General features: G+C 40.2%; 1 protein-coding gene across 4 annotated transcripts in view; it reads right to left on the bottom strand.

Moving 5' to 3' along the window:
• Positions 1 to 27909, bottom strand: part of il1rapl1b (interleukin 1 receptor accessory protein-like 1b) — a 313957-nt gene that overhangs the window by 202601 nt on the left and 83447 nt on the right. For all 4 annotated transcript variants that reach the window (XM_027168684.2, XM_027168686.2, XM_027168685.2 and 1 more), the window contains exon 3: positions 8867 to 9146. In XM_027168684.2, the coding sequence (XP_027024485.1) occupies positions 8867 to 9146 (280 nt within the window). The remainder of the gene's footprint in view (positions 1 to 8866; positions 9147 to 27909) is intronic.

Here is a 27909-nt window from a genome sequence, read left to right as displayed (position 1 = left end):
AGAGCAGGGGCGGTTCTAGGATTTCATCTTTGGGGTTTTAGCCCTCAGTGAGAATTTAAAACAAGAAGAGTTTTATATTATATATTATATGACTACATAGTAATCCAAAAGTTATGGTATTATTAAATGGCAAAAGTCTACACCAAAATTTTATGCATGATGTAATGATGACAGTCTTGAATCAAATCAGTTCATGTACTGTATGTGTGCATTCTCTACAAACAGTGTGTCAAACGAATGCAGTCATTAATAAAAAAAATATTCACAAGCAAATCAATAAATGTTGTTTTTATTTGTATTGAATGGATTGGTTGCATTAATATTTTGATTGTGCTATCAACTCTGGTAATAAGAATAGTGAAATTTCACTGCTTTTGGTTGCCGTATTTGCGGCTTTCCGCCAATTAATAGATAAATGCCTCCAGCTCTGACTGCGCGTGCACGCTGCCCGTGCCTGTGCTTCTCCGTAGAGCATGCGGAGCTGCGTAATGCAATCTAGGAGCAGCGATTCGCCAAACCTCCCTTATTGCAGTCACACATATTTCTTCTGATTTTATTTTGTAGTAACGAGTAACGAAGATGCTTAGTCGAAATATAACAGAGTAAAAGTTTTATCTAAAAAAATTTTATCTAGGAAATGTAGTGGAGTAAAAGTGAAAGTTGACATAAATTTAAATAGCGAAGTAAAGTACAGATACGTGAAATTTCTACTTAAGTACAGTAAAGAAGTATTTGTATATATATATATATATATATATATATATATATATATATATATATATATATATATATATATATATATATATATTAACTCAATAATTACTATATAACAATTAACTAGAAGTTCTTATGATTGAAAAGGAATAGGAAATGTGGCACTGAGAAACTACTCATTCATTTCTGTTTCGTTCCTACATATCTATCAGTGCAGCTACAAAATACTATGTATTATTACAACTCATTATTCTTGTAGAAGGAAGTGTGTCTCCAGGATGAGAACTCATATTTACAGTGCTAACCTGTGACATTGACTCTATACAGCCCACATAATACAAACACATTTTCTCTATCACCCTCTCTTCATTATTATGTTTCACAGCTGTAATATAATTTATTTGACAGTAAGAGAGGTGTTAAAGCCTAGTGTACTCTGAATGGTGGATTAAGTGAAAAGGGTAGAGCCCCCTCCTTTTCCACTATATGTACAGGTATGCGCACACACACACACACACACACACACACACACACACACACACACTTTATCCAGGTAAATTGATGTTTTCTGTAACCACTTGAGCCTAATCTACCTATAAACCTTCTCTGTTAAGACACAATTATCAATTTAAATCACAACTCTGGGTCAATCTACACTTAACGATATAACCTCACTCTGTGGTGCAGTTTAGCACAGTGAAATGTTTTTATTGATGAAATGTCCTCTGCACATTTCTGCTGGCACACAAATCATGATGAACAAGATTTTAATTCTTCCTTCTAAAAATCCCACAATGCACTGCAAGAACCAGGAAGTATCAATGTTTAGATGGGATGCACCCTAATATGTTGGCAGGCACTAAATTCCAGGGGTTTCCTTACCACAACGTAAAGTGGGTGTGTTTCCGGAGGTCTTGGAAAAACACCTTCTATTATTATTTAATTTATTTCCATATATTTTATGCTTTTGTGCCTGCTGCTCCATTAGATTTCACACAAGGAGAAATGATCATGAATGGTCAAATGATAAATTCATTACCAAGCCCAGCAATCTGATTTGCTTCTAGTACCATGTTTGGTTGCCCAGAAACCTGACTGGGGAAGAGATTGAGTGCAATTAATGTTCATGGTAACAAATAAGTGGGCGGGGCCAACAATTAACAGCAGGGAATGACAGCAGACAGAAACAAAGGAAAACACAGACAGACTCATTACAGGACACCCCCGCCCCCTCCCATGAGTGGCTTCCAGACTCTCCCAAGTCGCAGAAACCAGTCCAGGAGGGGGGAGCAAAGGCGCAACCAGGGTGGGAGGGCAGGTCGAGTTCGTGTAGCGGCGGCGCCAGCCGAGCAGGAGGCCTGGGCGGAGCCGGCAGAGCAGGGCGGCGCCGGCAGAGCAGGAGGCCAGGGCGGCGCCGGCAGAGCAGGAGGCCAGGCCAGAGCCATGAGTGCAGGTGGCCAGGGCGGAACCGTGAGAGCAGGATGGTGCCGCAGGTCGAGCCAGGGACCAAAGCGGAGTTGGCGGCCAGGGTGGTGCTGGAGGCCGAGCCAGAGACCAGAGCAATGCCAAAGACCAGGGCGGTACCGCAGGCGGGGCCAGAGACCAGGGCGGTGCCACAGACGGGCCAGAGACCGGAGCAGGACCGGAGACCAGGGTGGTGCTGGAGGTGGAGACAGAGACCAGATCAGGGCTGGAGACCAGGGCAGGGCTGCTGATGCGCTCAGTGAGCTGGCCGTGATTGCAACCCATGGTGGTGCTGGGGGTGCTCTGAGCCTGTAAACAGGGACAGGGGGTAGAGGGGCTGGCAAATCCAGTGAAACAAAACACAAGACAGATAACACAGGAAAATTGGTTGGTTCAGGCCAGGCAGATAGTTCAGGAAGCTTGGGTGTAACCATGTCGACTGCGTTCTCTGACTGACTCAGTCATTTCGGTCGACCCAGCTGGTTCGACTGGTTCAGTCGACCCAGCTGGTTCTGTCGACCCAGTCGGTCCGGCTGGCTCCATCGACCCAGTCTGTTCGGCTGGTTCCGTCGAGCCAGTCGGTTCGGCTGGTTCCGTCGGCCCGGCTGGTTCCATCGACCCGGTTGGCCCATCTGGTTCTGGCGACATGGTCGGTCCGGCTGGTTCCGGCGTCCCGGTCGGTCCGGCTGGTTCCGGCATCTCGGCTGGTTCCGGTGTCTTGGCTGGTTCTGGCGACCCGGCTGGTTCCGGTGACCCGGCTGGTTCGAACAACCCATTTGGCACCGGCGACCCGGTCGGTCCGGCTGGTTCCGGCGACCCGGCTGGTTCCGGCGACATGGTCGGCTCAGCTGGTTCAGACGACCCGGACGGTTCGGCTGGTGAGGCCGACAGCTTAGGGATGCCGGCCGCCCGAACCGACCTCATCGGGGTGTTCGTCAATTTGGAGACCAGCCGGTTCACACAGGCCTCAGCCGAGCTTGCCGGTACGGTAGCCATGTGAACCGGCTCGGTCACAGGTGTGCACAGGACTGGGCTGGACGGAGGCACTGTAGGGCATTCGGGCGTCCGTGGCTGGTTTGGCTCCGTAGCCCCCGGACCCCGATGCTTGCTGCCCCCCCAAAAACATATTGGCTTCTGTCTCTCCACTGCCCATGGTTACCGAGGACCCGCCCAGGAGCAACGCCAAGTTGACGAAATCCGACAACGATCCTATCTCTCGGCTAGTCAGCATTAAATAGCGCAGGTTGTTCTGTAGTCCATACCTGAAGATGTCCTTTAGAGCCTTCTCTCCAAAGTTGACCTGGTTACACAGGTCCACGAATACCTCAGCATATTCCTCGACTGGGGAATCCTCCTGACGTAGGCAAAGCAAGATTTCTGCTGGATCCATAGCGGTTAATCGTTCTGTCATGATTAGACAAAGGCGTGTGAGGATCCAAGTGCAGATTGAACTTTTACTAAACCAAAACAAGAAATAAACAACAGATAGGCAGGCAAAAGCAGGGCAGAACACTGAGCGGAACAGGGAACAGGAACAGAGACATAACCAGACAACATACTACACCAAAAACGACTAACACCAGGGAAGAGGACAAACAGAGCAGATATAGTGAACAAGAACCAATCACAAGGCAGATACAATCAAAGACTAGGACAAAACACCTGGGAAAGAGATTGGGTGCAATTAATGTCCATGGTAACAAATAAGTGGGCGGGGCCAACAATTAACAGCAGGGAATGACAGCAGACAGAAACAAAGGAAAACACAGACAGACTCATTACAGCTGAGGTTAAAACTAATATTTTAAATTAATAACATATGGAGAGGTTGTTTGCTAGTTTAGTTCATTAATAAAGACTAAGGAAACTGAGTATAGACTGCAACTACAAAAGTCTTTATCCTCTGAAGAGGTTTTTAATGTAACCCTACTGTACATGTGTCTAAAAAGTTACAGTTAGCATATCTTACGCCATATCTTATCTGCAATGCACAGGGTTTAGTCCGCTTTGCAGTGGATTGTCTTGTGCAAAATTCCTGTCCTCAGACAAGCACCAGAACTAGCAGAGGTCAAGATTTTTTTTTCTTTGAGCCCAGTGTTTTGAATACATTTACCTCAGAAGACGTGTTGATTCGTTGCGACTCTTAATCTTGAGAATATGCCGCGAAGCTCTCCCGGGGAGTGAAGAAGAGGTGGACAGTTGAAGTGTCCAATGGAGTTAAGAGATTTGCGCTCAAGCTATTTTCCAGACTTTAGATTGGTTAATAACTTAATAACAAAAAATAACAGACCCACGTGGGGACTGACCAATATGTAAAATATGAAATTGACAAAATTTGGACATACGAGGTTTCCGCCCGACAGCGACGAAATGATAAACATTATTTAGCTGAAGTTAGCAATTTTTCTATAAGAAGTGTTTATACAGAGTGCTTATATGATGGTTTGGCTCTGTGTTTATTTCATTGTGGTTTGTCAATGTCTCTTCAAAGGTACCTGCAACATTCTGATTCAGAGAAAAAGTTAAATTATCAAGGGAATAGCGGGTAACATTATTTTCTTTTATTATTATTATTTTTTATTTACCCTCTCAAACTAAGTAAGGGATTGAAAAGTGAACAGAAAAGAAAAACTAAAACCAGCTTTCCCTTTAATGAAGTGTCTTAAAGAGCCTTTAAAAACAAGACAACCTTTATCTCAGTGGTTAATACCTTATTACCATATAGTTATGTATGCATATAATTTTTTGAGGTGAGTGGCTTTTTGCTATCCAAGGATAAAGACATATACTTAATAATATATATATATATATATATATATATATATATTATTAAGTATATGTCTTTATCCTTGGATAGCAAAAAGCCACTCACCTCAAAAAATATATATACGTGTATATATATATATATATATATACACGTATATATATATATATATATATATATATATATATATATATATATATATATATATATATATATATATATACGTATATATATAGTTATATAGTTATATAGTTATATAGTATATATATAGTTCATGTTTTTTCCCTCAAAATGAGAGTATATATATACTCTCATTTTGAGGGAAAAAACATGAACTGGCAAAATTGCAGCCTCAATATCTTTTATACAATGAACACACATGAAATTAGTTTTCTGTTTTGTGTAGCATTTTTGACACACATAAATCAAAGAAGGATTTGGTTTAATACACGTTGTGATCATTTCACATGATGCATCTTGGCCAAAATACTGAGGAAAATCTGTGGTAAATTTGAAAATTTGCAAGTTCCTACTAATATTAGGTTTAACTAATTTGGTTAAATTCTGACAGAACTGAGATATGTGTAGGGATGTCAGGGATTTACTAAATTTCATCAACTCAGACATCTTACATTTAAGAGATATATGTCTTCGGCTCAGTCACTATCTGTCACTCTTTTTCTGTGGCAAGATCAGATTTATACTCCTTTTCCTGACATATCTCACTTTGGCACTGTACTATAGCTCTGAAAAGGAGAAATCTGAGCCATCACTTTACTCTATCAGTGTAATGCAGTGGAGATAAATAGACTGTTTTTCCTGCCCCTTGTCACTGCCTAGTGAACCACTAGCCTTCAGAGCAGAACCAAATCTTTAAGCAACCTGGGAGAAGAGAGGTGGAGGCACAAATACAGAGCAGGATTAATACTTGCAGTTCTGGTCAAGTAATTGATATCCCTTATTAGTCTCCATATTTGTGAATAAAGTGACACACAAATGATTCCAACACCCTATTTTCAGCTTGAATATGTAAGATTACAGTGGCACACTGAGAGAAAAGTGAATTTATCATTTTTAACCCCCATATATTACAGTGAACATATTTAATTATTTCAAACTTAAGACCTTAGGTTGGTAACAAAAATCATGTATGCACACACAGTAGACAGATGGTAAAGGATTATGGATTTTATTAAAACCCACTCAGCCATACAATCCAAAAAATGCTAGGAAAATGTGTGCATAAACTAGACTAGACAAATGAGAGAGTGAAACAAAGACAGGTGCCAAGTCAGAGTGCCAAACTGACAAATAACAAAGCTTAGTAACATAACAGATGCAGCAACATAAAGGATATGAAAATTATGTCAATCTGATTATATCAATCCAAAGGATGATCTAGATTTCTGTCACGTGTGGTAGTTGCAACTGTATACAAGTGTAGTTTTTATTCGAATTAAGTGAAACACAAACAAAGAACCAAAACAAGAATTTAAGGATGAACATGGTCTTGTCATGACGCGGGGTAAGGAAGCGGACCCAAAAGCAGGATAGCAAAACAAACAGGGTTTAATAACAAAGGGAACACGGAACAGGACACGAACTGAAGACAGGACAGGACAACAGTAGATTCCACAATGCACAAGGCAACGCGGCACAGTTAAATAGACACAGTGATCACAATAGGAAACAGGTGTGTAGACAGGGAGGAGCAGACACGTGACGAGGAACATAAACAAACAACTGCACGTGGCCAAAGTCCAGGCTGAGTCATGACAGGTCTCTAGACCAGGAACAAACCACAACTTGGGTGACACATGAAAAAAGCTAGAAAAAACAGAGTCTACAGAACTTTAATAAGGTCCACAACAAACACGTGACAAAGTTGTGTAGTTCGGAGCTTCCATGTGTTCATTGCTCAGACAAGTTTATATAGTCATGAGATACTAAATCATGTTTATTGACTATTAATGTGGATGTGGAATGTTATACTTTTTATTTCAGTATTTTTAATTGGAAAGAAAATGCACACTTGTTTTAAGGGATGAGCACTGGTCTGCTTATGGCTTAATTTAATATAATTCACATTTTTTTCTAAAAAACTGATAATAGATTTTAATAAAGTAATAAAAGGATTTCATCTTTTTCTGTATATAATGTATTTACTACTCATAACATACATTTCAACATTTTTGTGGCATACATACAAACTGTTAGACAGTTTATACTGCTCCTTACCCAATATCAAATAAGGGAAATATCAACTTTATCTGATTTATCTGATTTACCTACAGGGATATTAGTGGCCCTTATTTTATTTCACTTCAATAACAATTTGCAAAAGCAATATATACACTGTGATAAGCTTTTATATTCAACTGTTGCAGATTGTCTCTCCTTGTTGAGACCAATAAAGATGAAGCCTAAGGACATATCAGGCCACCAGAGACTCAGACTCAATAAAAAAGGTGTGATTATACCATGCTGATATTTTACAAAATCATTTAAAAGCAATATTTAGTGATCTCTGTGTCTTGTTGCAGTTTTGAAAAGAGCAGCAGGGCAGTCAAAGACACTCCAGAGGGTTTCAATTCACGGCCAAATCTGAAAGACTTATAATTGATTCACTTTTGTCCTATCAGTTCTACAAGTGAAGGACTAGACCAGTGAAGAGTTCTTAACTAACCAAAGACACAAAATACATAAGAACAAATTCCCATGACAAAATTTGACAAACAGATAAATGCAGATGCAAATTCTGAGTTTTTCATGGCTCAATAATGCATTACAGTGGGAGTAACAGCAAGTAGACTCTGCACAGTCCCAGGGCCCCCAGTTCTATCCTAAACTTGGGTTCCTATCTACAGAGTTTACAATTACAGCATTTAGCAGACACTCTTATCCAGAGTGACTTACATTTTTCTTATCTCAGTTTAAACACCTAAGCAATTGAGGGTTAAGGGCCTTGCTCAGGGGCCTTGCAGTGGCAACTTGGTGGACCTGGGATTCGAACCAATGACCTTCAAATCAGTAGTCGAACGCCTTAACCACTGAGCTACCACATCCCACAGAGTGCTGCATGTCTTTGCAAGTTTTGCCCATTTCTGTAAAGGTTTACTCCAGGATCTCTGGTCTTCTCCCACCTTCCAAAATCATGCATGTAAGTGGATTGACTAATATGCCCTTAGGTGTGAATGTGTGTACTCAGAGTGTGCCTCACACCCTGTTTTTTCAGGACCTTGTTCAACCACAACTCTGAGTAAAGCTGACTAAACGTAAGGATGAAATGAGTGAGACAAAGACAGTGATAGGGCAGAGGGATTCTGTCACACCTCGCTGGCTTTACAAAGGAAAAAGGCATTAAATACTATTATAGGATGACTTAAAATCAACCTGATTTATGATACCAGTATTTCAATAACACCTTTTAAAAAAGCACCACTCTGAGAGAAGAAAAAGAATGAAAAAAATGAGAACTTTTGATTGTCAATTATTATTAGTCAGTTATATGGTAAATGCATCAAAATAAGCAGATACACATGTCTTTACATAGAGAACAGCTCAGCATTTAAGGTGTGTGACTACTGATTCTAATGTTGTGAGTTCAAATCCCAGGGCTGCCACTGCTGGGCCCTTAAGCAAGGCCCTTAACCCTCAATTCCTTAGTTGTATATAATGAATGTAAGTCCCTCAGGATAAGGGTGCCTGCCAAATGCTGTAATTGTTTACAGTGGTTATCTCTCTACTCATTATATAGCTTTGATTACCAACTCCGTGTTTGTTGACTTTTTCTGTGCTCAAGCTCAAACAAAACTATAATAATTAAATCACAAAACAGTAAACAATGAAACAAAGGAATGACATTTAGGCTAAAGGCTAAAAAATAAAAAATAATGCTTTCCCAAAGATTTGGTTGCTGCTTACCGTAGCACACAAGAGTAATGACCAACATCTTGTAATTCAGCTGGTCTAAACCAGATGGAATCCTCCTCCTTGCTCATCCTGATTCCGTCAAAGGTGATGGGCTCCTCAAAGTCCCCATGGCCCACACTTTTGTACCACATCAAACTGAGGCCAGCACTCTGGGCATGGGTATAGTTTGCTCGGATATATCCATAAAACAATGCACACTTAATCCTCACTGGCTCGCCAAGAAGAACTTTGTATTTTAAGTAGTCCACTGACCAGTCTGTACAGCCATCCACTGTTAATGAAACAGAAAAGGATATGTCAATGGTGTACACTGTAATTATACATTTGATTAAACTTTCAAGCATTTAGAGTTACTTCCAATATTGGAATAGTATTTTTATACTTGAATCTTTGGGAGTGTGAATATCTTGAGTGCTTGAATGATTATAAAGAAAAACTTTAAAAATGTCTGAAGCATTTGAAGATCTATCATCACAAAATGAAGAACTGTTTAGCCAAAGATTAATTTCTTCAGTGTCAACATTTGGGGTGTGTGTGTGTGTGTGTGTGTGTGTGTGTGTGTGTGTGTGTGTGTGTGTGTGTGTGTGTGTGTGTGTGTACAGTATGTGTTGAGGCTGCCTGTAGCTATGTGTGGATTGATAGCAGCTGACTGAGCATCTACTGTAGCAGAGCCTGAGCAATGACACCAGCTGTGACCCAGTATGAGCAATTGAGGAAGAGAGAGTGAGCAAAAAAGGAAGAGTTTCTGTAAAAAAGGTGACTGCATTTGCTACATTGTTGATATTTGGTACTATTATTGTCTAGAACAACAGAGATATTGTAATTTAGACAGACTGATAACTGAGTACCGTTTTCTGGCGTGACACAAACAGATAAATTATGACAGGGTAAGGTAGAGGTTTATAAGAAAAAATCTTATAAATATATTTCATATATTTTTATGAATTATACAGTTTCTAGCTTTTTAATGTATGATAAAGGCTATTATATAATTTTATTTAAAAAAAAAACTTGAATTAATGAATGAAAATGTATAATAGCAGTAAAAAAAAATCATACATCCCCCAAAAAAATATATTTTATATATATTTTTTTTAATTAAAATCTGTTAATGGTGTTTAGAACCAGATTGTACATAGAAAGATTTTAGATCTTATCAAGTATAAAAAGCAATGAAAATGTATAAAACGTATTGATTTACCTTTTAAAAAATGTTTAAGCAATGTTAACCCAAAAAAAATACATATATTTATAGTATAATATTACATATATTGTTAATTATACATCATAACCCGAGTAAAATTGAATTGCAAAATATCATTGTGTTAAAATGGGTATTCAATTCAATTCAATGGGCATTGACTTGTGGATACATATTTAAGAACATCAAACAGACAAATAAAAAAATTTCAAAAACTCAAATCAAAATTCAAAAAATGCATGTCATCGATCAAGGTGCAAACAATAGTTCAAAGGCAAGGCAGAATTCAATATTGGAAAGGATGTAAATATAAACATAATTTGGAACATAAACTGAATACAAGTGAGATTAATCATGGCACACATGGAATAAAAATCATTGGCACAAAGAGGGACAGATTCAAGACATGAATCCAACCAAAACAAACATGGTAACATAAAAAGCAATTAAAACACAAAACAAAAGCAGGGGTGAGTGCCATAATGCTCAGATTGCCTTGCTCGGCACACATAGGGAATTCCTAGTAGGCATTAATTTGTGAAAAGCAGCACTTACATTTACAGCATTTGGCAGATGCCCTTATCCAGAGCAACATACATACTGTAAGTGCTTAAATCTCTAACATTGAATACATTAATTGCTGGCTCACTAGGTTACATACTTAAGATACCATGAGTTAAAAACATTTGTTCAAAGTTACAGTGAAAAAGTTAAGGAAAGAAGTGCTAGTTGAAGTGTTTCCTGAATAAGTAGGTCTTCAACCGCCGCTTGAAAATAGCCAGTGACTCAACTGTCCAGACCTCTAGGGGAAGTTCATTCCACCACCTTGGTGCCAGAACAAAGAAGAGTCTTGTAGAGAGAGATGGTGGAACCAGTCGAGCAGTGCTGGTAGATCGGAGTGTGTGGGGTGCAGTGCGAGGAGTGATGAGGGCTTTTAGGTAAGAAGGAGCTGGTCCATTTTTGGCTTTGTAGGCCAGCATCAGTGTTTTGAATCTGATGCGTGCAGCTACCAGAAGCCAGTAGAGGGATCACAGCAGCGGGGTAGTATGCAAGAACGTTGGCAGGTTGAAAACAAGTCGGGCAGCTGCATTCTGGATCATTTGAAGAGGACGAATTGTAGGGGAGGATGAAGTCAGGGAGGATGAAGGAGTCAGGGAGGATGAAGGAGGAGGAGCCGGGGGTTGAGCAGAGAAGACATGATGTTGTGGAATTTCCGAGGGTCATGTGAGGAAGCTTCAAGCTTTTCCTTGTAGAAAGAAGTCTTGGCAGAACTCACATCTGAGGAGAACTTTTAAAGGAGTGTTCGGTAAGAATCAAGATCTGCATCAATTTGTGATTTCTTCCACTTGCTCTCTGATGATCTTAGCTCTCTTCAATTATTGCACAGCACATCTGAAAGCCAAGGATCAGAACAAGAAGTTTTCTTGGGTTTAGTGGACATAGGGCAGAGGAAGTCCATAGTTGAGGAAAGAGATGAGAGGAAAGTACAGTATCTGTGGCTGAGTCCAAGGATAGTGAGGAAAAAGACTCAGGATCAGGAAGAGAAGAATGAGTGCCAGAAGCTACAGAAGAAGGGGACACAGAGTGGAGGTTGCGGCGGGTAAGAGCGAGGGGGTGAGAGGCAGTTTTAGGTAGTGTAGGGAGAGTGATGGTGAAGGAAACCAGGTGATGATCGGAGACGTGTAGTGGGGTAGCAGTCACGTCTGTAGCTGGAGAAGGACGGGTGAAAACCAGGTCCAGGACATTGCCTCCTTTGTGTGTGGGGATGTAGATGTTGAGTGTCAGGGCGAATGAGTCGAGAAGAGTCAGGAGGGAAGAAGATTGAAGCTTGTCAGAGGGGAGGTTGAAATCAACAAGCACCATCAGAGGGGAGCTAACAGAAGGGAAAACACTAGGTAGTGCGTCCATTTATTAAAGGAAGACTCCTAGGGGACAAGAAGGGCGGTAAACAACAATGATAACAAGGTTGATTGGAGAGGTAACTGAAATGGCATGGAATTCAAAAGAGGAGATGATTAAATGAGACAAGAGGAGAGGTGTAAAGCACCATTTCTTTGACAACAATAAACCTGTACCACCACCCCTGCCTGTTTCTCGTGGTGAGTGAGAGAAAGCAGAGGATAAAGCAGCTGGTGTAGCAGTGTTCTGTGGGGATATCCAGGTTTCTGTTAGCGCAAGAAGATCAAAGGAGTAATGGAAAGTTAAAGCAGAGATAAAATCAGCTTTCTTTACAGCAGACTGGCAATTCCAGAGCCCACCTACCACCAGTGTTTGAGACTTACACAAAAGAGGAGGATAGATGAGGTTACTGGGATTGTGACCTCTGCTCTGTAGACGAGAGTGTCTGTGACAGTAGGAATTGTGTACAGAGATGGGTTTGATTTGCATATTTGCAGTCAACCAAACGTGAGAATTAAGGTATGCTATATCAAAACAGTATCAGACACTTATGTTACAATGTGAGATAGAGAGATACTTACAAACCCGGAAAACCTTCAATTTAAATGGGTAAGTCCTGCCCACAATTCACACCTTAAGGGAGACTGAAACTACTCCTGATTAATCAGCTGAGAGAACAACAAAGACCAACACTATAAAATCAACAATGGTATAGAATATAACAAAATTCAAATCACAGTACTCTAGAACAAAGTGTGTTCAGCAGATAGTATACAGTACAAAAGTCAGGAATCTACTTTACCAGAAGACATATTCAAATGTAGAGAGTAAAAGCACACTGCAATTCCTTACATACCATTTGAAACTGTAATTTACTTAAAACTACAGAAAATGCTTGGCCTACAACCTACCATTGTGGTTAAATGACAATTTATAGAATGATGAGATTTAGCTTTACAATAAAGAGCCGTCACATATTTATATTCCTCAACATTTATTTAATTTTGTTGACCAACAGAACAAAACATAAAACAGTTGCACCACTAAAAAAACACAATATTGTGTGCAATTCCCAACAATTAGTTCACAATCTCTTCTAAAGTGTACTAAAGTACATGATAGTTTGTCTTTTCCTGACTGTGTCACTGCTGTTGGAAACATTTCAGATTATTAATGAATGTGTTGATACAGTAGTTCTTTAATTATTATAGATGTTCTGTTACAGTCATTGTCAAAGTTAAGTTACTAATGTAAATTATTAATTGGTAGTTTGTCTCCCCTACTGGATGGTCTGAGGATAATGTTTTATATTATCATCATTGTCACGTGATTGACCAGATGACTAACAAGGAAGTTAGTGCCTTTCATGCTTGCTGTTTTTGTTATGACGAAAATTAGAATCCATATCAATCTGCATTCATCCTTGGTCTTTGGTAGCTTCGTCGGTATGTTAAATTGTTAATGATCATATTACACTCAATTGTATATGATTATTACAAGTATTTGTCAGTATATTGTTTGAATGCATCGCCGAAATTGATCATATGGAAGTTGTGTATTTCCATTTCTTGATAACTGTACTTCATATTGTTTATTCTTTTCTTCTTATTTTAAGTTTTACCCTACCCTCATTAAAGTACAAAAAAGGACATTCCGTGTCTGTGAAGTTGATGAGGAGGAGTTTAACTTGCTGTTGAAGTATACAGAGGACGTATATAGAGAACAGTACAGTAAAACGACGGCTCTGTCAGACAGGACATCGCAGTTCAATCTGATTTTACTCAGCAACAAGCAAGTAATCTGATCATCAAATGATGTCGCAGAAAAGCTTTACAACATATAAGACCAGGTCTCGTGTCTCCACACAACATTCAAGTCACTCTACAGCAAGTTCTGCTGCTGTATTAGCACGGGCAGGTTTAGAGCCTTTTTCTGATGACCAAATAGGTCAGGTTCATGAAGCGCAACCACTCAACACATCAGTGTTACATCAAGAGGACAACGCCTCTTCAGGGTTTGCATCTGACGCTGCAAACGTTCATAAAAATTCCAGTATGAATTAGAGCCCTGCTGTTTTTATAAACCCGCACTCGCCCGCTCCTGCTGAATTTCTGACCAGGACCAAGCGCGCCCGCAAGCTGCGTGTTCCACTCCCGCCCGCACCCGCAATGTTTGTGTCCACTCCTGCCCACTCCCGCAGATTTTTTCTTGAGAGCTTGTGAAAATTTTGATTGTATACAAATAATCAGACTAATTATTAGTTCAGGCTAATGTCCAGAATAACAGAATTAAACATGATTGCATTTAAATAAGATAAATTAATACTAATGCTAATACTGATCTTCTTCTCAACATCATGTGTTGACTCCATTCTTATTATTAGGCTACACACCAAATACCATCGGGTCTCGCGGATCTCCCGCTAAATTTTCTGAGCGCCCATTCCCGCCCGGGGCAAAGGTTAAACCGCCCGCTCCTGCGAGATTTGCGTTGGGTCCCGCGGGAGCCCAATCCCAATGCAGCCCTCTAGTATGAATGACTTTGTGCTTTACTTGGCTTGCCATGAACTGGTCTCTACAGGGCTGTTGAAATTCAATGATCAACCAGAAAATTACAAAGCCTGGTGTTGTTCGTTTAGGAATGCCATCAGAGATTTTAACTTAACATTTAGTGAAGAAATTGACCTTCTTTTCAAGTGGCTTGGGAAGGAGTCTGTAGACCATGTGAGTCGGATTCGAGCCGTAAACATGAATAACCCAGAGAGAGGGTTGAATATGATATGGGCCAGGCTGGAGGAATGTTATGGCTCACCTGAGTTGATAGAGAATTCACTGTTCAGATGCCTGTTGAGTTTCCCCAAATTAACAAACAAAGATTATGCGAGACTAAGAGAGCTGAGTGATTTACTTATGGAGCTACAGTCAACAAAGGCTGATGGAGACTTACCTGGACTTGCGGCTCTTGACACTGCTCGTGGCATAACTTCCTTTCGGACTTCAGGATAGGTGGTTATCTGTAGGTTCCGACTATAAACTGAAGTACAATGTCCCATTTCCTCCCTTTGATGTATTTGTTGAATTTATTAGTCGACAAGCAAGGATCAGAAATGACCCGAGTTTTAGTTTTACGTCTCGTGTAGAGTCTCTTACTAAGCCTAATTCATGGAAACAGCTTAAACAGATAGAGATTTCAGTCCACAAAACAGACGTGTCACCTACTGTCTCTTTCAACAAAAGCAAACTCTTTAACAGTCACTGTGAAAAGCTATGTCTCGTACACAAAAAAGCACGTCCTTTACGCAAGTGCCGTGTCTTTCGGAGAAACCTTTTGAAGAATGCATAGCATTCATGAAAGAAAATGGAATCTGCTTCAGATTTTGCAGGTCTTCACTGCACATAGCAAAAAATTTCAAAGCCTATGTTAAATGCACAGATTGTGGTAGTGAGAGACATGACACTGCCCTCCACCAAGAACCAACTCACATCTCTGATGACTCGAGCCCCCATCCAGAGCATGGCGGGGAGGGAGATCTTGTACCATCATCTGGAATCTCATCACATTGCACTCAAGTCTGTGGTGGTGATCTTGAACAAAAATCTTGTCTTGGCAAGGTTTATCCAAACGGTAGCCGTGATAATGCAGTGAAGCTTTATGCAATAATTGATGATCAAAGTAACAGATCAATGGCTCATTCTGAGTTGTTTGATATGTTCGGCATCCAAAGTCCTAGTTTACCGTATTCGCTAAAGACCTGTGCTGGCATTTTGGAGACATCGGGACGACGAGCTAGCGGATTCCAAATTTAATCCATGGATGGATAGATTAGTCTTCCACTTCCAGATCTAATTGAGTGTAATGAGATTCCTAATAACCGATCAGAGATTCCTTCACCTTCTGCTGCTCTTCATTATCTGCACTTCAAATCAGTGGCACATCTCATCCCGGAAATAGACCCAGATGTTCACATCTTACTTCTCCTCGGAAGAGACGTTCTCAGAGGGCATAAGGTTTGCAAAGTGAACAATGGCCCACGTGACTTGCCATTTGCACAAAGTCTCGATCTGGGATGGGTCATTGTAGGCAATGTCTGCCTAGGAAACGTTCATAAGCCAGTCACAGTTAACACCCTGTACACCAATACTCTGGAGAATGGGTGGCCTTCACTCTTTGAATCATGCCCTAACCTCCTGCAGGTGAAAGACAGATATGGTGGTTCCCATATGGCATGTTGCGGTGGACAACTGACACAACAATTAGATCACTTAGGTGACACTGTGTTTCAGGTTACAAAAGATGATGATAAAGTGGCTCAGTCCATTGAATATGACTACTTTCTTGGTATCATGGCAAAGGGATTTTAGAAAGGTGAAAACAACAGTTGGGTAGCACCAGTGCCATAAAACCCAAGACAGCGTCTTCCTGACAATAGGACACAAGCGATTAAGCGCCTCTCAGCACTGTTACACAACTCAGCACTGTTACACAACTGAAAGGAAACCACAGATGAAAGAACACTTTGTTTTATTTATGGAGAAGATCTTTGAGAATGGGCATGCAGAGGTGGCTCCACCTCTCAAAGATGCAGAGGAACGGTGGTATCTCCCCATCTTTGGTGTATATCATCCAAAGAAACCTGGTCAAATTCGGGTAGTATTTGATTCTAGTGCACGTTGTTATGGCGTCTCTCTTAATGATATGCTGTTAACAGGCCCTGACCTCAATAGCTCTCTCTTAGGTGTGCTTATTCGATTTCGTAAAGAGTCAGTTGCCATAACCACAGGCATCATTTTTATGGTTCCGAGACAACGACCTCAGCAAAGACATTATAGAGTACCGTATGAAGGTACATGTCTTTGGAAATAGTCCCTCGCCTGCCGTAGCCATCTATGGTCTCAGAAAATCTGTCCACCTGCAAGGACAAGAGCAGGATTCTGAAGTGCAACAGTTCATAGAACATGATTTCTATGTAGATGATGGGTTAAAGTCCCTGCCAACTGTAGAAACAGCAGTGAGTTTGCTAAAGCGGACACAAAACATTCTGGGCAGATTGAATGTGAGGCTGCATAAGATTGCCTCTAATAGGAGAGAGGTCATGGAAGCTTTTCCATTACAAGATTATGCAAATGATCTAAAAGATCTAAATCTTGAATCTTGAGGGAATGAAGCCCTTCACACGTCAAGGAGTCTTGTCAACGATGAATAGTCTGTTTGACCCTTTAGGATTTGCGGCCCCAGTAACCATCCAAAGCATATCTATTTTGAGAGAGTTAAGCTTAGGGAACACTGATTGGGACTCTCCACTGCCACAGAACATGAAGGAGGCATGTGATGCATGGCGCAATTCCCTGCAAGAACTAAGACATCTTCAAATAGCTAGAACCTACTCAGAACGGTCACCCTCAGAAGCTGCATGCAGAGAGTTGTGCGTGTTTTCAGATGCTTCCACCAAAGCTGTTGTAGCAGTTGCTTATCTTAAGCTCTCTTATGCTGACAAATGCAGTCACATAAGCTTTGTGATGGGTAAGGCAAAACTTGCTCCACTTCCTGAACATACCATTCCAAGGTTGGAACTGTGTGCTGCAGTCTTGGCAGTAGAATTAGCTGATCTCCTCTCATCTGAAATTGACATTGATCTCGATGTTATTACTTTCTTCACTGACAGAAAGGTAGTACTGGGATATATACACAATCAGACTAGACGCTTCTACGTTTGTCAACAACCGAGTCTTAAGGATAAGAAGATCTAGTCAGCCTGAACAGTGGGTCCATACCTGCAGCATGCCTTGCAAACAGTCCGTGGCTTTTGGGCCCCGCATTCCTTGCGGATTCTTCTAAACCTCCAGAGAAGGAAACATTCCAACTCATAAATCCTGCACTTGATGTGGATGTACAACCAGAAGTATCCAATATGAGTACCACAACTGTGAGCAAGGAATTGGGAACACAACGCTTCTCTAGGTTCTCTGATTGGCAATCACTTATCCGTTCATTTGGACGGCTCATTCACATTGCCAATGTTTTTCATAAACCAACAAATGATGAATCTGCAGAAGCTGGCATTATTGTCCAACAGCTTACTCAGTAGAAAACCTCTCAAAGGCTAAGATTGTAATCCTTCATGCCGTACAGGTAGAAACCTATGCAACAGAAATTTCATGCATCAAGAATAGAAAGAATCTTCCGAAAAATAGTCCACTAATTTCACTGAATCCATTCATTGATGATCAGGGTCTTCTGAGAGTTGGAGGCCTCATTTCAGCAGCGAAACTGAATCAGGATGAAAAGAATCCTTTAATTGTTCCTGGCAAGCACCATGTTGGAACCTTATTGGTAAGGCATTACCATCAACAAACCCAGCATCAGGGACACTTGCTCACTGAAGGAGCTATCCGTGTGGCTGGTTTGTGGATCATTGGAGGCAAGAGACTTGTAAATAACCTCCTGTACCATTGTGTCCTTTGTTGAAAACTTCGTGGCCACCTCCAATTTCAGAAGATGGCTTCTCTTCCATCAGACAGGATATGTACAGATCCTCCGTTCACCAATGTAGGCCCATGTCAATATTTGGCCCATGGTCAATCTATGCACGTCGGACAAGACAAAAGATGGGCGGTGATCTTCACTTGTCTCAGTGTCAGAGCAGTCCACATTGAAGTAATTGAGTCGTTAGACACATCCAGTTTCATCAATGCCCTCAGGCGCTTTTTTGCACTCCGAGGTCCAGCAAAACAAATTCGTTCAGATTGTGGGACAAATTTCTTTGGTGCACGTAAGGAGCTTCAAATCCCAACAAACATTGATGAAATGAGTGTTCAGGAATACTTGACAGAACTTGGTTGCTTTTGGACATTCAATCCTCCTCATGCCTCTCATATGGGTGGCTCCTGGGAAAGAATGATAGGGATGGCAAGGAAGATACTAGACTCTATGTTCCTTCAGCTAGTGCACACCAAACTAACTCATGAAGTGCTCATTACTTTCATGGCAGAAGTAACCACCATCATCAACAATAGGCCCCTGGTGCCAGTGTCTACTGATCCCAGTCTACTGATACAGTCATTGTCAAAGTTAAGTTACTAATGTAAATTATTAGTTGGTAGTTTGTCTCGCCCTACTGGATGTTCTGAGGATAATGTTTTATATTAACATCATTGTCACGTGATTGACCAGATGACTAACAAGGAAGTTAGTGCCTTTCATGCTTGCTGTTCTTGTTATGACCAAAACGAGAATCCATATCAATCTGCATTCATTCTTGGTCTTTGGTAGCTTCGCCGGTATATTAAATTGTTATTGATCATATTACGCTCAATTGTATATGATTATTACAAGTATTTATCATTTGTATTGTTTGAATGCATCGCCGAAATTGATCATATGGAAGTTTTTGTATTTCCATTTCTTGATTTCTGTACTTCATATTGTTTATTCTTTTCTTCTTCTTTTGTTTTACCCTACCCTCATTAAAGTACAAAAAAAGGACATTCCATGTCTGTGAAGTTGATGAGGAGGAGTTTAACTTGCTGTTGAAGTATACAGAGGACATATATAGAGAACATTACAATAGATATTATACACTGATAAAAGCACATAACATATATTAATTTTATTTATAATGATTTAGTTAGGTTTAGTGTTTATAATTATACAACATCTCTGCCAAATACGGGTTGTTGATTTGTTTATTTACTTAGGCTGTAGGGAGCTGGATACCATTTTTTTATTCCAGGTTTCCTCTGTTTTGTAGCTAGGATGAAAGATAAGAAAGTGTTTTTATTTGGTTTCTTTCTTTCTTTCTTTCTTTCTTTCATTCATTCATTTTCTTTTTATTTATTTTTTTGTTTAGTTAGATGCCTCAGGCAGATTACTTTTATTATTATTATTATTATTATTATTATTATTATTATTATTATTATTATTATTATTATTATTATTATTTTGGCCTTTTTTGGCTTTGTTTTTCTTGGAGTTGTAAATAAACTGTTGAAGGTACCTTGTTCTTAAGAAGGTATGTAACAAACAATAAATATTTCTTAAATTTTTAAGAAACTTGTAAATTTTAACATTTAACATTTAACAACTTTTTACATACCTTTTCACTAAATGTTTTATATATGTAAATCAAATAGAAACTTAATGGTTATTTAATTACAGTTTAATAATTTTTACAGTACACGTATAAAAAATAAAGTTTATTTTTGTAATAGTATTACTACTTTTATTTCTTTTAAAAATACTGGAAAAGTTTGTAAAGTAAGCAGTAAAAATCCCCTGAAAGTAAAGATTTTTTTTTTAAGCATTCGCTAAATCATAGGTGACCCATTAGTTCCTCAGGAGCTCTAAACTGTTGTAGAAAGGACATAATTTGCATTTACATTATTTCCTGTCCAGTGTCACAAATGAGTATGGGTTACCTTTCTTTCCATCAGGCTTGCTCATTGATAATATATGTAAGAGATATAACTGGTAACTTAATTTTAAGCGTAATATTGTTTTTTGTTTCTATACTTCTGTAAAGCTGCTTTTAGATCATGTGAATTGTAAAAAGCGCTATACAAATATGTTGAAATGAACTGAATTCAACTGAACTGAATTTGTATTCCAAACAGCTAAGATTATAACTAAATGTTCACTCAAGTTACTCTTATTTCACCATGTTTCCCTTTTAATCTGTATTTCTACTTTGTCAGTTCCATTTTTCCTTTATCTACCATCACCTTCTCTCCGCTACCTTTTTTCTAAGTTGAACAGCTGTTGAAAGCAGCTGTGGGAAGGCTTAACAGGCTAGGCTTATTGTGTCATTTGGATGTTTTATTTATATGAGAAACATTTTAGCAATAATTAACAAAGCAGAAAACATCCCCTATTAATCATAACTAAAACACAACTATGAGTTAGTTTGTTTGTTCAAAGGAAACTTTTAGATGGCCACATTTCACAAATATGAAATATCAAACAGAAATTATGGATGTAAGAACTGTAATATTTTGTACCACTTTTATTATGAGCATTTTTATTCAATGAATGAACTGTATTTGGCATTGTGCAGACAAAATAAATAAGAAAGGGTACTGTTGATCTGCAAAAGAAAATGAAAATCAGCATTGTGAAGTTATTTGAAATGCTGCTGGATTCAGACCTGTCGATATGCTATATTAAAGTGCTATAAGTCTCTGTTGCTATGGCAATGTAGAAATGGGTTGCTGCATCAGAACTGTGGATGAGGGTGGATGGATTGGGGGGATGGTTAGATTTGCTAATCAAGCTGTGGCTAATTAAGACTTGTTTTGTGTACTGTAATAACTGCAAGGCGTCATGGTAATCTGTAACTAAAACAAGCAATTGCTAAGACAGATAAAACCTAATTATATTCCCTAATTATCACCACTGTCTTCTCTATCTGTATGCAAAAAGTCTATGACAGCAACATGTCTATGACAGCTTGATGTATGGTTTGAGCAATGAAATGGCCAATACTAATACTCCACAACATCACTGGATTTTTTCTTAGTATATCCTATAGCAGTGGTCCCCAACCTTTTTTTCACTGCGGACCGGTCAAAGTTTGATAATTTTACCACGGCCCACTGGAGGTGGGGGATGGGGGTTGGCGGCTATACAATTAAATTGAAATTAATCATTTCAACTTAATTGTATTTAAACATGCATTTTCAACTCACTACAACCCTGAGCTTGTTTCTTTGCAACTAGACGGTTCCATCTGAGGTAATAGGAGACAATGACACCCGAAGTGTGCTGCTTATGTTCAGTTTATTCCATTGTTTTGTTTTGGTTGCTGTCACTGCAGAAAACCCCTCTTCACACAGATAGCATGTCGGAAATGGCAATAGGGATTTAAGTGCTGTGGTGGCAGTCTCAGGGTATTCCGCCATGACTTTAATCCAGAACACCGGCAGAGTTTCTAACTTTCTATCGACGTCGGTTTCGTACTCATTTTTGCTAATTTATGAGTTAAATTTGAGCAAACACAATATACACGTACACCAAGCACTGTTAAACATGAGAAAGTACTGGTGAACAGAGAGAAGAGTGATACACTCCTTCTCTCCACCAATGCTACAACACCACTGCCGCTTGCAGCCGCTCAGCTCCAGACGTCACCTAAACCCGGCCAGATATCATGATATTTTGCGCATGCGCGGTATTGGTGCGGCTTTAGGTGACGTCTCTCAGCTCCCGGTTATCCTCTCGTCCATGGAAAGTCGCACAAACCCGGGAGAAATAAAATGGAAACAATTTAATGTTTCTTGGGCGGCCCGGTACCATTTGGTCCACGGACTGGTACCGGTCCACGGCCCGGGGGTTGGGGACCACTGTCCTATAGGATCCTATATATTATACTACAGTCCATACACACTCTGGTGCTGATCATTTTCATCATGTCTATAGTAATATAACAGTTTTCTTAATAAACACACAAAGAGGTGAATGTGCAAGAAACCTTTTGTATATAGTTATGGAACTAATTATGATGTAGTTTTGCATATTCATCTGTCAAAACTGTTAGATCTGCAACACTGTGTGACATATCATGAGAAATCTAGTTTAGAAAAAAAAAATACATTGATTGCTAGTTACTAAATTCCAAAGAAAAATTATTGCTTAGCCATTTGATTGAGAAAACATACCACATTTAGGAACTTTATAAGTACACAAACAAGTGTTGCACATCTGTGAATGAAATAGCAGTGCTCTAACTAAGACTAACATCTAGATTTTTATTTTTGAATTATCTTCATATTCGTCCTAACCATATTCACTCAGAATTTTCCTTTGAGTTATTATCATTTAGAGACTTATGGTCAAGGCCAATCAAGTTCAAGATCAAATGGGTTTGAAACTGGAAGGTGACCAATGTCAGTATATAATTGTCATAAGATCTTTTCAGTTAGTGGGCTGTTTCTCAACTTATTCGGCACACTAAGGTCCCAGAAATACCAATTAACCTGAGACATGCTGTTATCTTCTTCATTTTGCACCGAGAATCTCTACCACACATATAAGATATGGCCTGTTGTGTCCTTTTCATGGACAAGGTTGAGAACGTTAAATTGTGCATACTGTAGCAACAGAGCCAGTGCTTGTATACTGTACCATAGTGTACCTATATACTGGATAAAGGTGGAATGTATGTTAAAACACAAATATGTGCAATTCAGGTTACTTCAGAAACTGCATTCAGAAACCTTGTTTTTGTACATGTTTGTATATATTTTATTTAATTCACCTGATACTTTCGAATGTTCTGCAAAAGGAATAGCATGTATACTGTAATAAGACAACATTTCAGGTTTTTACATGTGCTCCTGTTTGAAAGTAGTGTGCTTGAAATTACAGCAGATAGCTGATTGTGTTTGGCTGCTAGTTCAGAGTCCATTTAATGTGCTAACAAAGTTGTAAAAACATCCTGCAGGCAATCAATTGGTTTTTCATTTTAACTCTGTAATGTTGTAAATGTCAGCAGTTTAATAAAGTAGTTACAGCTTAGAGTAAAGAAAGGAAAGAGAAAAAATATGTTTAAAATGGTAAGGAACAGAAGAAAGGTTTGGGGAATTGATGGAGATTCCAACTCTGGATGGATGGATGGATGGATGGATGGATGGATGGATGGATAGATAGATAGATAGATAGATAGATAGATAGATAGATAGATAGATAGATAGATAGATAGATAGATAGATAAATAGATAGATAGATAGATAGATAGATAGATAGATAGCCCTAAGCCATTTTTTCCTTAAATACAAAGAGTGTGGAATGGATTTGTAATGATACATTCTTTCTTGTTCTTCACTCCTGGACGGTAGGTGATGGTGAAGTTGAAGCGAGTGAAGGCCCATCGAGCTTGATGAGGGTTCAACCTTTTAGTGTCTTGGAGATATAGTAGATTCTTGTGATCCGTGAAAACTGTAAATGGGGATTTGGCGCCCTCTAACCAGCGTCTCCACTCTTCTAGGGCAAGTTTTATGGCTAGGAGTTCACGGTTGCCTATGTCATAATTGACCTCTGCCGGTTGAACTTGCGGGAGGTAGGCGCATGGATGGAGTACCTGGGTTTTTCTGTGGGGTTGTGAAAGAACTGCCCTGACACCTGTAGTGGATGCATTGACTTCGAGGTGTCTAAGGGAATTGGATTGGGATGAATGAGGACCGGAGCTTGGGTGAAGGCTTCTTTCAGCTCTTCGAAGGCTTTTGTAGCTAAGGGAGACCAGAACAGAGATTTCGGTTTACCTCAGGGGTGTGATTATGAGGCTGAAGTTGTGGATAAACCGTCTGTAGAAGTTAGCAAATCCCAGGAAGTGTTGAAGCTGGTGTTGGGAATTTTCCAGTTCTGAACAGCTTTTACCTTCCCCTCGTACATAGAAATTTCGGATGATGATACTTCATAACCTAAAAAGGCTATCTGGGTGGTATGGAACTCACTTTTCAGCTTTGAGGTACAAATGGTGTTCCTGGAGCTTCCGTAGGACTTCAGTGACGTGTTGAATGTGTTCTGGAAAAGAATTGGAAAAGATGAGGATATCGTTGATATCGATATAGATGATCACAAACTGATTCTGGAAGTCCCAGAACATGGTGCATAAAGTCCTCGAAGACAGATGCCGCGTTCACTAAGCCATACGGCATCACTAAATATTCATAGTGGCCTGTCGGGGTCATGAACACTGTCTTCCACTCATCCCCAGAGCATATTATGACCATGTTGTACGCACCTCTTAGATCAAGCTTAGTGAAGATCTTGCAGCCACGTAGTTGTTCCAGGGCACCTGGGACAAGGGGAAGGGGGTAGCGGAACTTGGTGGTGATACTGTTGAGTGATCGGTAGTCGGAGGCCTCCGTTCTTCTTAGCTACAAAGAAGAAGCTGGACACGGCTGGGGAGGTAGATGGACGGATATAGCCTTGAGCAAGAGCCTCTTGAATGTACTCCTCCATGGCCTTTTGTTCAGGAATAGAGAGCGGGTATATCCTTCCCCTGTGCACTGGTTCACCTGGTTGGAGATCAATCGCACAATCCCATGCCCTATGAGGTGGTAGCTGTGACCTCATGTGGCCTATGACAAACAGTGAGAACTCCACCTCTTCACCTCACCAGTTTCTTCGGGTGGTGTACGGACGCCCGAGGATGATATCCGACAATCCTGCCCCATAGTGCAGGACCAATGACGCTGACAGTGGGAGTGCTGCATGTGGAGGACATCACCCGTCTGGTTCTGGAGAATATCAACACTTGAGTTTGTAAGGGAGAGTGAAGGGGTGGTTTGGACTGGATAACACTCACCAGGTGTTGTGGTGGGCAAATGGGGCATGAGGTCATATTATGCTCCGAAGCTCCACAGTAAAGACACAATCCACGATTAATTCTCCATTGACGCTCTGACAGTGAGAGATGAGTGGAATCGACCTGCATGGTGTAGGTTCTGGAGGAGTGAACTCTGGTTTGCTGGGAGACCCGGTTGGTGAATTTTCCATCGTTAAACACCCTAGTCAGCGCTGATCCATGCGAATGGACAGTTGAATGAATCTCTCCAATCCCATTTGATCATCATAGGAGGCAAGATGTATTCGTAATGAAGGATTCAATCCATTATGATAGGCTGTAATCACCGCCGCTTCATTCATTGATCTACTAGTTCGTGAATGGGATTCGATGCTGGGATGTTCATCATGCTTCCGGTATTAGGTCTGGTCTTCTGTAATGATACACAAGCTACGGACCAGGGTAAGCAAAACAGAGTGAGGTTTATTGAAGTCCGTGAAAATTCTACCGCTTATCCGAACTATCTTGGGTCACGGGGAGCCTGTGCTTATCTCAGGCGTCATTGGGCATCAAGGCAAGATACACCCTGGATGGAGTGCCAACCCATCGCAGGGCACACACACTCTCATTCACTCACACAATCACACACTACGGACAATTTTTCCAGAGATGCCAATCAACCTACCATGCATGTCTTTGGACCGGGGAGGAAACCGGAGTACACACCTTGTGTGTGTGGAGTTTGCATGTTTGATTGTTCTCCCCATGCCTCGGGGGAACCTGATGTATTGACTACCCATATTAAATATACCATTCAAAACTATAGATATTATGGCACTCAGGGACGGCTGTGATATACCAGACCTAGGGTGAGATGATAGCTTCCAATAGAATTATTTCATATACAAAAAGGTCTTAGAGCCAAATTTGAGGATTACTTATAGTTTTTTTTTTTTATATAAATAATCTACCTGTCTGCCAATTTCCGCTGGAAACAGCCTGTTGCCAAGAACACCAGAGTGGTGAGGACTTGTATTTGGACTGGGATGGCATGGTTCTGGCATGCTGCCCTCTCTAATACTGGACCCAATTCAGCACTGTAGATCCAAGAGCACAGCTCTAGGGAATCTAAATCGGTTTATTAACCAGTCATGATCATGGGCCAGTAAATCATCATGGTCCCTGAAAACTCGTTCTCTCCTTATTCTGCCATTGGCGTAATCCTTCAACAGTGCCAGCAGTGCCATCATGAAACATTACATACCCGGGTCACAGGAGGATTTATATTTTACCTGCAATTAGACTGATCGTTAACACCTTGACAAAATCACAGAATCAATTTGTGGGCGAAAATTTAAGACGGAAATGTTATAGTGAACACATGCTTCTTCATGACGGTTTCGTAATGAGCACCGTAATAGTTAGGACCGATGATGAGTAGCGATTGTGCTTCATGACTGTATTTGCAGACTTTGACATTTTATGATATATGTACATTAAGAAAAATATTTCGTTTTTACACTGTGTTCTGCAATTCTCTAATAAAAGGGTATTTCATGCTATTCTGTATCACATGTAGTCACGCCATCTCCTCCTGTGCTCCCATTGTGGACAATGTGACTGTAAGGCAGCGCTGATTATTGTACTTTTTTTTTTAATACATTTTGAATTACGTTTGGATTTTACAAGATGTATATAGCCTAAAACAATCGGCACAAATAACACTGTTGGATTTAATCTTCATGATAATGTGGATATAATGTATGAAATGGAGTGAAAATTAAATGTCATTAATTCTTATAATCGTTCTCACATTTATTTTCTACAATCTAACTTCAGACCTCACCATTTCTCACTCACTCATTTTCTACCGCTTATCCGAACTTCTCGGGTCACAGGGAGCCTGTGCCTATCTCAGGCGTAGCATCCTGGACAGAGTGCCAACCCATCGCAGGGCACACACACACTCTCATTCACTACGGACAATTTTCCTGAGATGCCAATCAACCTACCATGCATGTCTTTGGACCAGGGAGGAAACCGGAGTACACCCCGAGGCACGGGGAGAACATGCAAACTCCGCACACACAAGGCGGAGGCGGGAATCGAACCCCGGCCCTGGAGGTGTGATGCAAATGTGCTACCCACTAAGCCACCGTGCCCCCAACTTCACCATTTGTGTTGCCAATTCCCTTTGTCTCCAGAATGTGCGTACGCACGGCTCAAAGTTTGCTTATAGGTGCGCACGTTCTCCCGTCAAGTTTGTTTTTTATAGATCAATACCTCTGGTGGGATGAGGTATGGTGATGAGGCCCCTGGTGACTCCGTGACAGTATTTCAATTATAATTTATTCACGTCCATTTAAGTGCCAGAACAAAATGTGTATGCTTCTTCATCCATACCCTCTTAGGGAACATGTAATGTTGTAGTGAATCCTCAGCAGATTCATAAAGTTGTTCAGAAGAGGTGTATCGTGGTATCAGGAAAGAAATAACATGAGTGAATGCTTTGCATGGATGAATGGATAGCCTTATAAATTAAAATTACAAGCTTTGTCCACACTTAGAAGTTTTTTCTCCTCCTGTCCATATTGATAAATATTTGTTTTCGTGTCCAAAGGAGTCTGTGGATACCCATTGCTCATGTTTGTATGA

The sequence above is a fragment of the Tachysurus fulvidraco genome, chromosome 1 (assembly GCF_022655615.1).
Source record: "Tachysurus fulvidraco isolate hzauxx_2018 chromosome 1, HZAU_PFXX_2.0, whole genome shotgun sequence".
NCBI classification, from domain to species: Eukaryota; Metazoa; Chordata; class Actinopteri; order Siluriformes; family Bagridae; genus Tachysurus; species Tachysurus fulvidraco.
The sequence above is the reverse complement of the archived record's forward strand: the minus strand, read 5'-3'. Positions and strand labels throughout refer to the sequence as shown.